This window comes from Myxocyprinus asiaticus, chromosome 25 (assembly GCF_019703515.2).
Source record: "Myxocyprinus asiaticus isolate MX2 ecotype Aquarium Trade chromosome 25, UBuf_Myxa_2, whole genome shotgun sequence".
NCBI lineage: Eukaryota > Metazoa > Chordata > Actinopteri > Cypriniformes > Catostomidae > Myxocyprinus > Myxocyprinus asiaticus.
The window spans coordinates 7,977,501-7,993,259 of record NC_059368.1 but is presented as its reverse complement, the minus strand read 5'-3'; the positions used below and the strand labels follow the sequence as shown (position 1 = coordinate 7,993,259).

The following is a 15,759-nucleotide window of genomic DNA, read 5'->3' as shown; positions in this document are numbered from 1 at the left end:
TTATTTACTTGTCATTCCATCAAGCTGTCCAAAAGGTCTAAATCATGTTACTTCTTGGGTGCCATACTTTCAAGGAATGTTCCATACAGTTTTTTTTTTTACTACAATTAAAACTCATTCAACTGATTACCAATTTAAAAAACATATAAAAACTATGACCTGTTCTATGATTTTAATTGTTGGAAAAAGATCAAGACTTCCGAGGTAGGACAGGCAAAATCCCCATTATGTGGGGGGACACAAACATTTAGGCTGTGTTAGACCTGATTATTTTTTTGTGAACTTGATGTTTTCCAACTCTGCAAATGTTTATTACTGCTACTTACACCAAACAGCAGACCTGCAAGTGAAAACAAATGTGAAAAAGCATAGGGACTCTGTGGCATATTTTGAGTTCCCATATTGGGCTGGTTTTAATGGTGATTTGGCAGGTTTTGTGCTAGTTTAATTGCTTTGTCGAGCAGACCTGGCAACTCCGCTCCACAGTTTGAATCCAATTTAAAAAGAGCGCAAGGGCCACAACAGCTACAAGGTACAGAGTTGTGGTGAAAAGAAAAGAGAAATGAGGAGAGGAAGTTTCACTTTCCCAAAGCTAGTGTAAGATGACAGCTTCTACACTGTCTGACTGTAAAAGATGAAGATCACTGTTTGGCTAGAGCCCATAGACACAGGCCGGTTGACAGGCAGCTGCTCACATTGCCCTCACATTATCCTGAAAACACACATTGCCTGCCACGCTTTTGGTAGCGTGTGGCTATGTTTACCAAGGCATCAAAAATAACTCTTTGGTCATTGGGGTAGAACAAAATGAGTGGGCCAATTTGGCAGGCGCTGCTTGGACGTGTCTACCCAATGGCTATCTATCTATCTTATATACAATGTGTGTGTGTGTGTGTGTGTGTGTGTGTGTGTGTGTGTATACACACATATATATACACTACCAGTCAAAAGTTTTGAAACACTTACTCATTCTTTATTACATATATATATATATATATATATATATATTATTTTATTGTTTTTCACATTTAGAATAATAGTAAAGTCATCAAAACTATGGAATAATAGAAATGGAAACATGGGAATTATGTTGTGACTAAAAAAATCCAAAATAAATCAAAACTGTGTTATATTTTAGCATCTTTAAAGTGGCTACACTTTGCCTAGATTTTACAGAAATGTAAATTTTAGTTTTGTAATTAAATTTATATTTATATGTACAATTATATTTTTGTCTACAAAACTAATTTCAAACATTTAAGCATATGCCTTCAGATCAAAAGGTTTTTAAGATCATGAGAAACATTTCAGGCAAGTGACCCCAAATTTTTGAACAGTAGTGTATGTATATATATATATATATATATATATATATATATATATATATATATATACCCTAATGAGCCAAAACATTATGACCACCTGCCTAATATACTGTTGGTCCTCCGCGTGCCACCAAAACAGCGCCGACCCACCGAGGCATGGACTCTACAAGACACTGGCACCAAGACATTAGCAGCAGATCCTTTGAGTCCTGTATGTTGTGAGGTGGAGCCGCAGTGGATCAGACTTGTTGGTCCAGCACATCCCACAGATGCTCAATTGGATTGAGATCTGGGGAATTTGGAGGCCAGGGTAACACCTTAAACTCTTCATCATGTTCCTCAAATCATTCCCAAACAATGTGTGCAGTGTGGCAGGGCGCATTATCCTGCTGAATGAGGCCACCGCCATCAGGGAATACCATTGCCATGAAGGCGTGTACCTGGTCTGCAACGATGTTTAGGTAGTAAGAACGTGTCAAATTGACGTCCACATGAATGGCCGGAATCAGGGTTTCCTGGCAGAACATTGCCCAGAGCATCACACTCCCTCCAACGGCTTGTCGTCTTCCCACAGTGCATCCTGGTGCCATCACTTCCCCAAGTAAATGGCACACAGGTACACAGCCATCCACGTGATGTAAAAGAAAGCTTTGTTCCTATGATTTAATCATTGCCTTGCCTCAAATATAACCTCACATTATGTTTCCATTCGACACTGTTTTTATTAAAGGAGGCTTCTCTTACCTTGTCTGACTGCAAGTGTGGTGGTGTAGACGAGGAATAATAAGATGTAGTTGAGAAAGCTCTGGAACACGGGGGTGTTGGCATGGTAATCATCCGCCAAGTACTTGCTGGTCAAACCGATTCCACAGATGAGCAGCGATAAGACCTGACCCAGGGCCAGAGTCAGCAGGAGTTCCCTGTGAAAGAAAGATCAAGAGTCAGGACCATATTAGTGTGCATCTCAATCAGCTTCCTACTTAATTAGTCAGTAAACTGGCCATTTCAAGGGCTGTCCCATTCTTAAAATTCTTTCAGTAGCTCCCTAAAAATACCCAGCGTGCACCATAAAAACCAGTGGGCATCGGTTACTCACTATATTCACTTACAAGAAATGCCTTAAGTCTGTTAAGTTAGAAGAGGAGCGGAAGTGTAAAAAAATGATGAATCAAAGCATAATTTTCAGTCTTTAAAAGAGATTTAGCTTGTGATTATCCTTAATTCCCAATGTGGATGAAACAAAATTAATCCTGAAAATGTAAAAACATTAATAATAATAATGTGCTCTCCCTCATTTTGTTTCAAACCTGTATGACTTTCTTATGTGGAACACAAAAGATGTTTTCATTAATATCGTGGCCGAGCTTTTTAATGTAATGGCAGTTGATAGTGACTCACTTTAAAGCCTAAAAAAGGATCCAAAAGTATCATAAAAGCAGTCCATGCGATTTGTGTGTCTTATTCTGGAATGGGAGAATACTGGTAGTGCTGTAGTTGTTGGTTTAAAAAAAAAAAAAAAAAAACAGCTCAAAAGAGTAATTTGTTGGAGAATCGGATTACACTGGTAGCACACTATCTCTCGCACTTTAGATTCAAAGGAACCTGCTCAAGAGTCATTTGTTTGGGAATTGGACAACACTTTATGTCTCACGCTGTACAATTAGTAGCGGTGTTGTGACACTGAAAAACACTTTTAGTCCAGTTTTCTGTCCACATTGCCAGAAGAATACCCATTCAAGAACCGTAAACGGAACCGAACGTTATAAAAATCACTAGGTTACCAGAGGATGTATGTTCACTGGTGGGTAATTAAAGTTTACTTGGACATCCAGCCATCCCCTTGAGGACAAAACTGAAACATGTTACATTTCCTTTAGCTTAAACAGACATTGATAGAAAGGAAAAAGCACCCACCACACTGCGAAATTCACCAGCCAAATAGAACATTTACCTGCATTTTGCACTTCGCAGGTGTTAATTTAGGAACCTGAACCGAAAATTTAGAAAACGCTCTCCATTACTGCATACTTTGGAAAAACATGACGTTAGGAAACTGAAAATGCATTTTCAAACAAAAATGGATTAGTGAGGATATGGCACAAGTCTAAGTAATTTTCAATTTAAATCTTGACATCTGTTATGCATTCATGAGCACTACAAGAGAAGTTTGTTCACAATGGTTGCATGTTCATGCGAGAACTTGCATTGTTAAGCAGTAAAAACTTTAACGCTAAAAGATTTGTGATGGCCACTCCAATACCTTGACTTTGTTGTCCTTAAGCCATTTTGCCACAACTTTGGAGGTATGCTTGGGGTCACTGTCCATTTGGAAGACCCATTTGCGATCGAGCTTTAACTTCCTGGCTGATGTCTTGAGATGTTGCTTCAATATATCCACATAATTTTCCTTCCTCAGGATGCCATCTATTTTGCGAAGTGCACCAGTCCCTCCTGCAGCAAAGCACCCCCACAACATGATGCTGCCACGCCCATGCTTCACGGTTTGGATGGTGTTCTTCGGCTTGCAAGCCTCACCCTTTTTCCTCCAAACATACCGCTTGTCATTATGGCCAACAGTTACATTTTAGTTTCATTAGACCAGAGGACATTTCTCCAGAAAGTAAGATCTTTGTCCCCATGTGCACTTGCAAACTGTAGTCTGGCTTTTTTATGGCGGTTTTAAAGCAGTGGCTTCTTTCTTGCTGTGCAGCCTTTCAGGTTATGTCGATAGAGGACTCGTTTTACTGTGGATATTGATACGTGTCTGTCTGTTTCCTCCAGCATCTTCACAAGGTCCTTTGCTGTTGTTCTGGGATTGATTTGCACTTTTCGCACCAAACTACGTTCATCTCTCTCCTTCCTGAGTGGTATGATGGCTCCGTGGTCCCATGGTGTTTATACTTGCGTACTATTGATTGTACAGATGAACGTGGTATCTTCAGGCATTTGTAAATTGCTCCCAAGGATGAACCAGACTTGTGGAGGTCCACAATTTTTTTTTCTGAGGTCTTGACTGATTTCTTTTGATTTTCCCATGATGTCAAGCAAAGAGGCACTGAGTTTGAAGGTAGGCCTTAAAATACATCCACAGGTAGTCCTCCAATTCAGTACAGCTCCTTTCAGAAGCTAATTGGCTAATTGTCTAAAGGCTTGACATCATTTTCTGGAAGCTGCTTAAAGGCACAGTTAACTTAGTGTATGTAAACTTCTGACCTACTGGAATTGTGATATAGTCAATTAAAAGTGAAACAATCTGTCAGTAAACAGTTGTTGGAAAAATTACCATGTGTCATGCACAAAGTAGATGTCCTAAACGACTTGCCAAAACTATAGTTTGCTAATATGAAATCTGTGGGGTGGTTAAAAAATTAGTTTTAATGACTTCAACCTAAGTGTATGTAAACTTCTGACTTCAACTGTATTGAGAACCATACAATATTTAAGTATGGCAAAGTGAAAATGCACCTTTTTTTACATCTTTGCAAATAATTTATCTGCTAATTACAAATACTGTATTCAAAACTTGTGGTTGCCTTTGCCAAGCCTTTAGTTCATTATTGTGGGTATTATGTGCTAATGGTTGGAAAAAATTTCCTCAAAAATCAAATGGAATCAAATCACATTTATTGTCACACAACCATATACACAAGTGCAACAGTGTGTGAAATTCTTGGGTGCAGTTCCGAGCAACATAGAGTCGTGAAAGTGATGAGACATATACCAGTTTACAATAAACATCAGATTAACATAACACAATTTAAATATAATATACACATAATTACACATTACACAATATACAAATAATAACATACAATGTACAGTATACAATACACACAATATAGAATACACATTATACAATAAAAAAGTATATATAGTATATATAAAATGTACAGTAGGTTGTATTGTACTGTATTGACATTCAGGCTGTCGGTTGATAGTAAGTTGCCAGTGTGTTGTTAAGAGAGAATATAATATAATAATAATGTAATTTATGACAGTCAGGTGTGAGATATAAGAATAATAAAGTGCAGTGCTGATGTATTGATAGTGAGAGATCAAGAGTTCAAAAGTCTGATAGCTTGGGGGAAGAAGCTGTCATGTAGTCGGCTGGTGCAGGTCCTGATGCTGCGATACCGCCTGCCTGATGGTAGCAGTGAGAACAGCCCATGGCTCGGGTGGCTGGAGTCTCTGATGATCCTCCGAGCTTTTTTCACACACCATCTGGTATATATGTCCTGGAGGGAGGGAAGCTCACCTCCGATGATGTGTCTGGCAGTTCGCACCACCCTTTGCAGGACTTTGCGGTTGTGGGCGGTGCTATTGCCGTACAAGGCGGAGATGCAGCCAGTCAGGATGCTCTCTACAGTGCTGGTGTAGAACCGTGTGAGGATGTGGCGGTTCATTCCAAACTTCCTCAGCCGTCTCAGGAAGAAGACGTGCTGATGAGCCTTCTTCACAATGGCTTCATTGTGGATGGACCATGTGAGTTCCTCAGTGATGTGGACTCCCAGGAACTTGAAGCTGCTGACTCTCTCCACTGGTGCTCCATTGATGGTGATGGGACTGTGTTCTCCATCTCTTCTCCTGAAGTCCACCACAAGCTCCTTTGTCTTACTGACATTGAGGGAGAGGTTGTGCTTCTGACACCAGTGTGTCAGAGTGTGCACCTCCTCTCTGTAGGCTGTTTCATCATTGTCAGTGATCAGACATACCACCGTCGTATCATCAGCAAACTTAATGATGGCATTGGAGCTGTGTGTTGCCACACAGTCATGTGTGTACAGGAAATACAGGAGTGGGCTGAGAACACAGCCCTGCGGGGCTCCAGTGTTGAGGGTCAGTGATGAGGAGATGTTGCTGCCTATTCTAACCACCTGGTGTCTGCTTGACAGGAAGTCCAGGATCCAGCTGCACAGCGAGCTGTTTAAGCCAAGAGCCCGGAGTTTCTCATCAAGCTTGGAGGGCACTATAGTGTTGAATGCTGAGCCTGTTTCAATTTCTGCCTGTATGCGGGCAGAAGCAGAATGGAAGAGTGGTCCGATTTGCCAAATGGTGGGCAGGGGAGGGATTTGTAGCCATCCCGGAAGGGAGAGTAACAATGGTCCAAAACCCGGTCCCCTCGTGTGTTAAAACTAATGTGGTATTTTGGTGCGACTGATTTGAAACTGGCTTTATTAAAGTCCCCGGTCACAATGAACGCGGCCTCAGGGTGCGCGGTTTCCTGCTTGCTTATAATCCCACACAGTTCCTTGAGTGCCCAGTCTGTGTCGGCTTGTGGCGGGATGTACACAGCAGTAATAATGACCGCTCTGAATTCCCTCGGTAGCCAGAATGGTCGACACAGAAGCATGAGAAATTCCAGATCAGGAGAGCAGAAAGACTTGACAGAATGTATGTTCCTCTGATCACACCAGGATTTGTTGATCATAAAACATACACCATCACCTCTGCTTTTACCTGAGAGGTCTTTCGCTCTGTCCGCTCGGTGCACGGAGAACCCCGCGGGTTCAATGGCTGAGTCTGGAATCTCAGCAGACATCCAAGTTTCTGTTAGGCAGATAATGCAGCAGTCCCTCGTCTCTCATTGGAAAGAGATCCGCGCTCTCAGCTCGCAGAGTTTGTTGTCCAGAGACTGAACATTTGCCAGTAGAATACTGGGTAGCGGGGGGTCGATTTGCCCAATGTCTTACTCTGATGAGAACGCCAGCTCTGTTTCCCCTTTTCCTTTTGCATTTCCATGGCCGGGCAGCCCAGACAAAGGGCTCTGCTGGTGTGTTTGTAAACAGCGGGTCGGCATTGAGGAATTTGAAGTCCGGTTTACGGTGTGTAATTGCAGAACCAATGTCCAAAAGTGTTTGTCAGTCGTAGACAATAAGGCAGACAATATCCAAGACAAAAAACATAAGAATTGTAAACAAAACAAACAAAACACTACAATGTTGTGTCGGAGCTCGCAAAATGACTCAAGATGGCGCCGTCCATTTAAGAAAAGACACAAATAAGTGTCCAAAAAGAGAAAGGTATGAACGTTTTGAGGACACAATAGGTATCTCGGCTTTAAGAAATACCAAACTCCTTAAGAGAAAACATTCAGCTCTACAATATTCTGTGAATACACTTTTCTTTCTATAGTAAATACAAGGTCGGTCACAGCACAAAATCACACACCCCCAAAGAATGTGAAGTAGCATGGCACATACCAACCGTAACATGCCTTTAAGTGCTTATCCACCAATTAACACTTAATTTTAAAAAGTACATTTTTATAGCTTAACCCAATCATATATTTATTGTATATAGACACAGCTCTGAAGTGATGGTCTCATCAACAGTTCCTATGACTGTCAACTCTGTGACCTCCCAACAAGCAAGCCATTCAAGCTGTCGGCTACATCCACCATGTCTGATTTATGCTGAAATGTGTGAGGATAAATTCACACCAGCTGTCATGGTGATAAACAAACCAGCTTCCTGTAATTTATCAGCACAGTTCCATTGATTTGGCATTTTCAGGGTGGCACAGACAAGGGCCTCTAGTTATGGTAACTATACCATTATGGTTACAAAAGCATTTTTTTGCAAGCAACATATAAATATTTAAATATATTATTATACTATATGTTTTAACAGTGTCCCTTTTTTGGAGGGCTCTAAAAAAATGTAAAATGGATGCTTTTTGTCAAATGGTCTGTTGCCTTTAGTGTCACACCTCAGGAAAGTCGCGAGTGAATGGCTTGGAACTGTGCCAATTCTTGTGATTAATCACATGATCTTTAAGACTTTTAGGTGATTGGCTGATCCCACCAAGTTCGGGATATCTACAATTTACAGTCTCTGACGCCCAGATATTTTTAGGGCAAGAAAATTCAAGACTTTGACATTATTGTTTTTATTTGAATAAATAAAGGTACAGTTCAAGTTTCAAAATTTTTTTTTTACTTCAGACCTTTGTTTTGTTTGGACAAGTAATCTAACTTCATGTCATGTGACCCACATTTGGTTTTTTTACCACTGAAATTAGGAGAAAGAATACTTGTTAATTTTTGGATGGAGCCACATTGAGAGCCAATATCTTTGAGATTTAACCATATAGGGCCTTTAAATTTAAAATGTTAAAATATCTTTAATACTTCTGGAGTTATAGGCACTCCAACTTTGGAAAAACAACACAACACAACAAAAGTCCACCCCCCCCCCCACCCCCCAATAGGGGTGGACTTTGACTCTCAATAGACTTCTTAATCTCTGAGTAAAAACAAAATAGTGATGCTGCTGCCTTTCTATCGTTACATCTTTTGACCTGTAGTTTTGTTCCAAATCACAGGAAAAATGTTTTCAATAAATAATGGTTTACTCAGTAAATACTGATCCATGTCATTTAATATTTTGACTTTACCATCATTTGTGTTGTTAGTGCATTTTAACTTTGTAGGCATTTTATACTTGCTTAGTTACAGGTGGTGGTTTGTATAAACCAACCAATGGAATTCTTCTTTACTGTTGTCACCTGGCATGTTTAATTATAGTTACGGTATGTGTGTAAGTGTTTGACAGCCCAACTGGCTAGATCAAAAGGGCTGAAGTGAAGGTGGGAAAAGCAGGCGTGTGGAACCAGGTGAGGGAATGAATTGTCAATCAACCTGGCTTAAAGTAGGGGACTTGCCCTCTCTTCAAAAACCATCTTCCTACTCCCCAGTGCGCACAGCGCATACCAAATGAGTTTGATTAGAGACAGCTTGATAATAAAAGCAGACATAACTTAGAAATATAATCAGAAGCTTAGAAAATGTCTTGATTATTCTACATTAAACCTTAACTAACAGTTCAATAGATTTGCTTGCAACAAAATCTTGCATCAATTCAGATGAAATCTTAGAGCCAAGTGCTTAAATTAATGACAAATAAAACAGCTTTTAGACTTGGAAAATTTTGCTTAATACTTTTTAATGGTATTTAGCAGACATTAAATGGTTTATGATAAAAAAATTTTTAAAAAAAGTCTAATGTGCATTTTTTACCTAAAGAAGCTATTTCTACCTGACCAGCCCCTTAAAAATGACTTTCAATAGTGTAACCTACGTGGTCGATCGATAAAGATTTTTCAATGCCCGACTGAATATCTAGAGAGTGTCAATAGGTCCACTGACAAATAAGGTTGTCCGGGTTGATGAAAATTAGAAATATGTTTACATTTTTTATTTAAAACACTTGTGTCAAGTATGTAGAAATGACATTTTTGTGTCCATGTTGTTGTTTTTTTTTTTTTGTTTTTTTGTGAAAAACATTGATAGTATTTGAAACAGAAAAAAAAAAAAAAATCATGACTTAAATGTGTCAGGTGGTGTAACGATCAAGTAAAAAGTATTAAAATACTTTCCTACCTTGAATATATGAGAGTGAACACAACTTTGTCATTAATTTAAAAAAAAATAATTCATACATATTTTCAAGATAAAAATATTTTTTTACAAATATCACAAATTTTATGCAACCTACATTGAATTTGGTGGGTGAAAAAAGGCTTTGAAATATCAATAATAATTTAAAAGAAAATTTTCACGTCTCCACTAGGTTTTCCAAAGGAAAAATGATAACAAAAACCTTGAGGTTAAACCAAGAACATCTGTTACCACAAATTTGTCATCAAATGGGGATAGTACACAATTGTGATTTCATTCATGAGACCGTTCATGAGATTAATTAAGATCCAATTAGTTCCTCAGCAGTTCAGCGGTTGTGCCGATAACTGAGCAATGGCCAATTTCATGATAACAGTATTAAACTGATAGAGCAGATCTTCTACATCTCACATCTCTATCCCAGGGGCTTTTGTGGCCATTTTCAAATTTTCTCAAAGATTATGGGCTTTTGCAGGGAATATCACAGTCTGCAGACAAAAGACAACACAATATAAAATAAAAAAACACTTTGAGCATATGCACTACATGCCCATAAATATGCAGACATCCCTTTTTTAACATTTCCTTTTGCAATTATGTTAAAATATAAAAACAAATGGTCCAACATTCCATAATATTCAAATTACTCAATGTTAACTTTAAAGAAACATGACACACTGGTATTGTAATGCTTTGCATGTAGCAAATATTACAGTATCAATTATCTGACATCACAGTGGCAGTGTCAAACTCCTGAAGAACAGACTCATCAGTTATCGTCGGATATTAAATATTGAAATGTTATACATGATTGAGGCCTTTTGTGTGTTTTGGAAAGGTCAGAAACCAACATGCATGTGCTCGCTGTGCCCACCAGTATCACAGAGGTATAAATTTGCATTTTGATAGAAACCAATTTGCTTTCCTCTAAGGCAGTTGTATTTAAGATCTTTTGGACTATGTAACATTGCCCCAAGAGGTATTACCTGGGCAAGAGTATAAATGAATTTGGTTTGAAGCTCCTGTAAGGTGCTCTTTTTCATTATGGAGTCGAAAGAGTGAATAGGACAAAAAGAAAATGATATTAAGCTCATACACGCTTTACTGTCCTTCACTTGTACCTGCTTTGATTAAAAAATATAGGGGGAACCAGGACTAGTTTTCACTCAGTGAATATTTCTCAGGGTAGGTCAATTTTTTTCATAGCCACATACCTTAAAGTCTTGGCTAGAAAAAAAGCAGTTGAACATTTCCATCATTATTGTCCAGGTAAAATAATGTTGATCCTGTATGACTTTCTGTCTACTATGGAAAATAATGCAGAATGTTAAGGACTGGCAGCCTTGCATTGCATCTTTTTTCCATACAATGGGAAACCTTTCCTTTACCTCAGTCCAGCATTTACTGCATCAATGAAAGGATTTGTGTTGTATTTGTGGCATTCTAGTGTGTTTCTCAAGGACAGGGCTGTGATAAGGGGTCGTGTCTAGAAGGTAAGCCTCTCACATCAAGATATTTGCACATGCGTGTTCTGTTAATGTTGCTTTCGCTGCTCTCAACTAGCTTACAATGCTTTTGGGAAACACAGCCCTGTTTTAATGGTAGCAAGTCAAGTTGTGTGTTATAGAACCAACTGGCAGCGTACAGTATGTCTAACTAGTCTATGTGCATCAATTGACTATGTTTATCAAAAACTATTTTTAAATATAGGCATCATTTATGGGTGGGACAGGCGGGACAGGTGGGACACGTCCCTATACATTTTTGCTTTGGCCAATTTTGCTCCTCGTTGCTGTGTGTCTCCAAATTGACGCAGTGTATGAGTCCCGTGAGATTGATGTAGGAAGGTTACCTTCTAGACATGATCATGATAAGGACAGACAGAAGAGGGAAAACAACAGGTAAACTATTTATCTGCTGATGCAAACAGAAAGTAGAGCTCAGGACACAATGAGCCAAGGCCTCTGCTACAAAAGTATATTGTTTTGTTCCACTCCAGGGCTATACAAGACAAAGACAAAGTATGACAAATGTGTGCCCTATACTTTCAGGGACATTTTCCATTCAACAGAAATGTCGAGAACATTTTTTTATTTATAGTTGACTTTCCATTCATGCTCTTGAAGCAGGGTTGGATATTGATACAGATTTCCCAATTTTATCAGATTCTGACAAGTTCTCGATTGAATTCTATTCTGATTTTGATTCGATATCGGTTCATATGGGTATATTTCAGTTATAATGTTCCTTTTGCTAACATATGAAATTGTCTCCCAGCTAATGCTGTTAATTATACAGGGAACCTTCTAACTACAGTAGGTACATTATGAATATTACTAATTATATTTTATTAGTTTTTCCTCATTTTGGTCATATTTTGGCATTTTAAAAATAAACAAATCCTTGTATTCAATCAATAAATAACATATTATATTTCATATTAGGGCTGCTACTAATTATTATTTTGATAATCGATTAATCTAACGATTATTAGAATGATTAGTCGACTATTCAGCGATTATTGCAACGATTAATCATTAGCTCTTAACCGATTATTCAGCTTGTGCCCCAACATAAAAGGTTGTATTAAGCCCTATTCGGACAGCAATTATTTTACATGGGGACGTGAGTTAATTCCAGCATTTACAAGGTGGTAGTCAGTGATTTTATTGCCGTCCGAATCCGAAATGTCTGTGTTTTTCTCCCACCTCCCGCGAGAACATTCCCAGCCAAATTACCTACTGTTTTTTGACAAACACCAAGGTCATATGGTAATTTAATTACCGTCCGAATCCACATCTCTGAGTTTATAATCCAAAAGCCGTTTTGGAAATCCTTTTTGACCACTGCTAAATGCCGTACATTTACGCTGCATGCGGAAACAGCTCTGGCGATAATGGACAGTTGTGAAAGTTGGAGGATTGTGTAACAGAAATGTTTTAAATAATTCACAATAATAAAATTACATCGCTCAAGCGGCACAACTGAGGTAATGCGGGTGACGAAACATGCGTACCCCCGTTGACAGATTTATTTGGCAGCGTTGATAAACATTCTTGTCCCTACAGTTCCTTGATTCGTTTAATTGCTCTACGCAAGAATTTTGCTTGCTCCACATGTGAAAATGTACACTGTAAATGTCCACAGCACTTTGCAGTGTGGTTCCCTCATGCTTTAAAAATTTTATTTTCACTTTAGCGTAATTCCAAACATATTTAAACACAAATACAGAGGACACAGTTTGTGGATTAATTCATTTTCCATATAACAAGCTCAACTGCAGTCATGTGATTGACAAAAAGTCTCGCTTGTCCCCCGTGATTTAATTGTCATCCAAACATGAGTTTTATCAGAGAGGAGCCATGAAAATTTACTTTTTAATTCGGTAAAGAAATTCACTGCAAAGAATCCTCTAGTTATCAAATGTTTTTGTTTTGCTTTCCATTTAAAATTGTCTAAAAATCCTTAAAACAAGATACATCTACTTGAGAAGTAACATATAAGATATTTAGACTTGCTTTAAGAGAATATATCTTAAATATAAGTGTATTTTGTATATAAGTGAATTTTTTCACTTGGTTATACTTCTGCGAGTGCAGTAAAGACAGAATATCCTTATATTCAAGATCTATTCTCTAAATATCTTATATGCTGCTTCTCAGGTGAATGCATCTTTTTAAAAGGATTTTTAGATATTTTAAAATATTTGTATTTTTAATGTATTTAACATTCTCAGATAACAATTTTTTCTTCTGTAGTATAGCTGCTAAAGAAAATGTATGTTGTTTTAAAGGGGTTTAATATATTTATATGGAAAACAAAAACAAATCAAAAATGTATTTTGTTGCAGTGTATAATGGGGCGAAGTCTACCTCTCTCACATTACTGTTCACTTCAATCCATCTTTAACTCACAAAAAAAAACTCTGCACAGTGGCACATGTTATGATTCAATAAGTCGCGAGCCATCACGTTATAATCTAGCTGCATTAAGCGTGCGCGCTCGAGGGACGCGTGTCCCGCAACAGAGTGTGCATCAGCCGGGTGCAGTTTCAGTCTTTCCTCCTTAGATCAGGACATTTCGTGGAACTCATAGAAGAGGCGCTGACCGCACAGAGAAATGCCAGTTTCAGAGTTTGTAGTTACATGACCTGAATCCGTATTATTTGAACTTTAATAAAGCTATAACGCATTAAATATAACTGCATTAAAGCTATAACACCAGGGCATTTGGCTTCAGCGGAGCGGCAGCTCCGGCTCTGCTTATTCCACAATGAGTTCTTCTGTATTTACTTATTTTGTATTTTTGTATTATATTATATTAGGTATACAATATTATGTATTGTTTTATATTAGAGTTTAATGTGATTGCATGTTACGTTAAGTGAGATCAAACGACTATCCGACAACGAAAACTTTTGTCGACAATTTATTTATTGTCAACGTTGTCGATAACAACGACTAACCGTTTCAGCCCTATTTAATTTTTTGTTTTTTGTTACGTTTATTGTTTAATTGCATAATTTGTACTATTTACAAGTATTTACATTGATTTGTTGAACATGTGCCAAAATCTGTACTGCCTCTTTAACGAAACCGGCATTTCTGTAAAGAGCGTCTGTGGATGAGCGCATTTTAACGAAAGAGGACTTGCTGAATAATCCCCCACTATACTACACAATTACTGGTGAGTGATATATTAACATTTACCAGCCAGTTGCCAAATATATACATTTTAGTTGCATAGTGCGAAATTTGGTTGCTAATGCTAGTGATTTCCTCTCATTTTAGTGAAGGGTTGTGCAGTAAAAGTTGCAGAGAACGAAAGATCATTCTTGGGATTTAAGAATTGATATAGAGATTGTTTAAATGAAGATTGCGATTAGGGATGAGATGATATATTACATTTTGATTTAGGATAGGCAGTATTGTGCTGACACATCGACAAGCACCATCTCCAATCAGACATTTTTGCATTGGCTCCCCAGTGTGTTTCCTTCCCTTGTGGCACGATTGGAAGCACGTTGTGTCAGCAGCGTGGGAGACCAGGGTTCAGATCCCATGTTGAAATCAGGAAGTAATTGTGTTCATATAATCAACGACGAACATGATTTGGAGGTTGCAATTTGCCTCTAACATTACATTTTTACTCAGCGTTTTTAATTTCAGTAAGCACAGACTGATTTCAGCTAAAGAAAAATCAACATACTCTTTCCCATTTCATTGTGAGATCAGTCTGTTCCATTGTGCATTTTCAGCTGATGCATTATGTTCAATCAAAACACACAGGAATATAGTGCAAAAGTTGTACGCACTACTTAAAGCATAAAGGCTCTTCAAATGTTTCCTATAGACCTTATTCACACTAGCGCCATCTTTGATTTTTAATGGGAATGACAACAAGGCTGTGAGGGATAAACTTACATCTATTCAGTGGCACGAACAGTATAAAGCTGTAAAAAGTTCCTAGATCACATCTGATTTTCCACAACTCATGTTGTCTTAAGTTTTATGTCTACTGAATGTTCTTTAAAAGATGTTTATTCAATGATCCAAAAACACTTTAAACTGCTGTACAACCCATTGAAGTGACTAAATATCTGTCCCTCACAGCCTCGTTGTCATTCCTGTCAAAAATAAAAGATGCCGCTGCTGTGAATAAGGTCTATTGTGTTCCACTGGAAAAAAAAAAACAGCAGCATTTGATTTTGGAACAACATGAGGGTGAGCGAAATGTCTTTTCTCCTGTACCTTTAACAAATGTAAGAGATTAAATGACACACAAAGCAACTATGATTGCTGAGAAACAGTTTAACTGGATAAGCTTGTGGTAACCAGAGTAACTAAAGTCTGCATTCTGCCCCAAAAGAGCCTCGAAGTATGAACTTCAACACCTTGTTGGTATGAATGACTTATTAAAGCCATTTACTGCCAGCATTCATCTTCAAGGGTATATCAGCCCTACAATCCAGTAGCCTATGAAGCAAGCCAAACATTCCCCACTGAAATTTGCAGTGGAGTCAAATCATCAAGCCT

General features: G+C 38.2%; 1 protein-coding gene across 1 annotated transcript in view; it reads right to left on the bottom strand.

The window, feature by feature from the left end:
* Window positions 1–15,759, bottom strand: part of slc35f1 (solute carrier family 35 member F1) — a 121,064-nt gene that overhangs the window by 64,364 nt on the left and 40,941 nt on the right. The window contains exon 2 of the mRNA XM_051655174.1: window positions 2,070–2,245. Coding sequence (XP_051511134.1) covers window positions 2,070–2,245 — 176 coding nt within the window. The remainder of the gene's footprint in view (window positions 1–2,069; window positions 2,246–15,759) is intronic.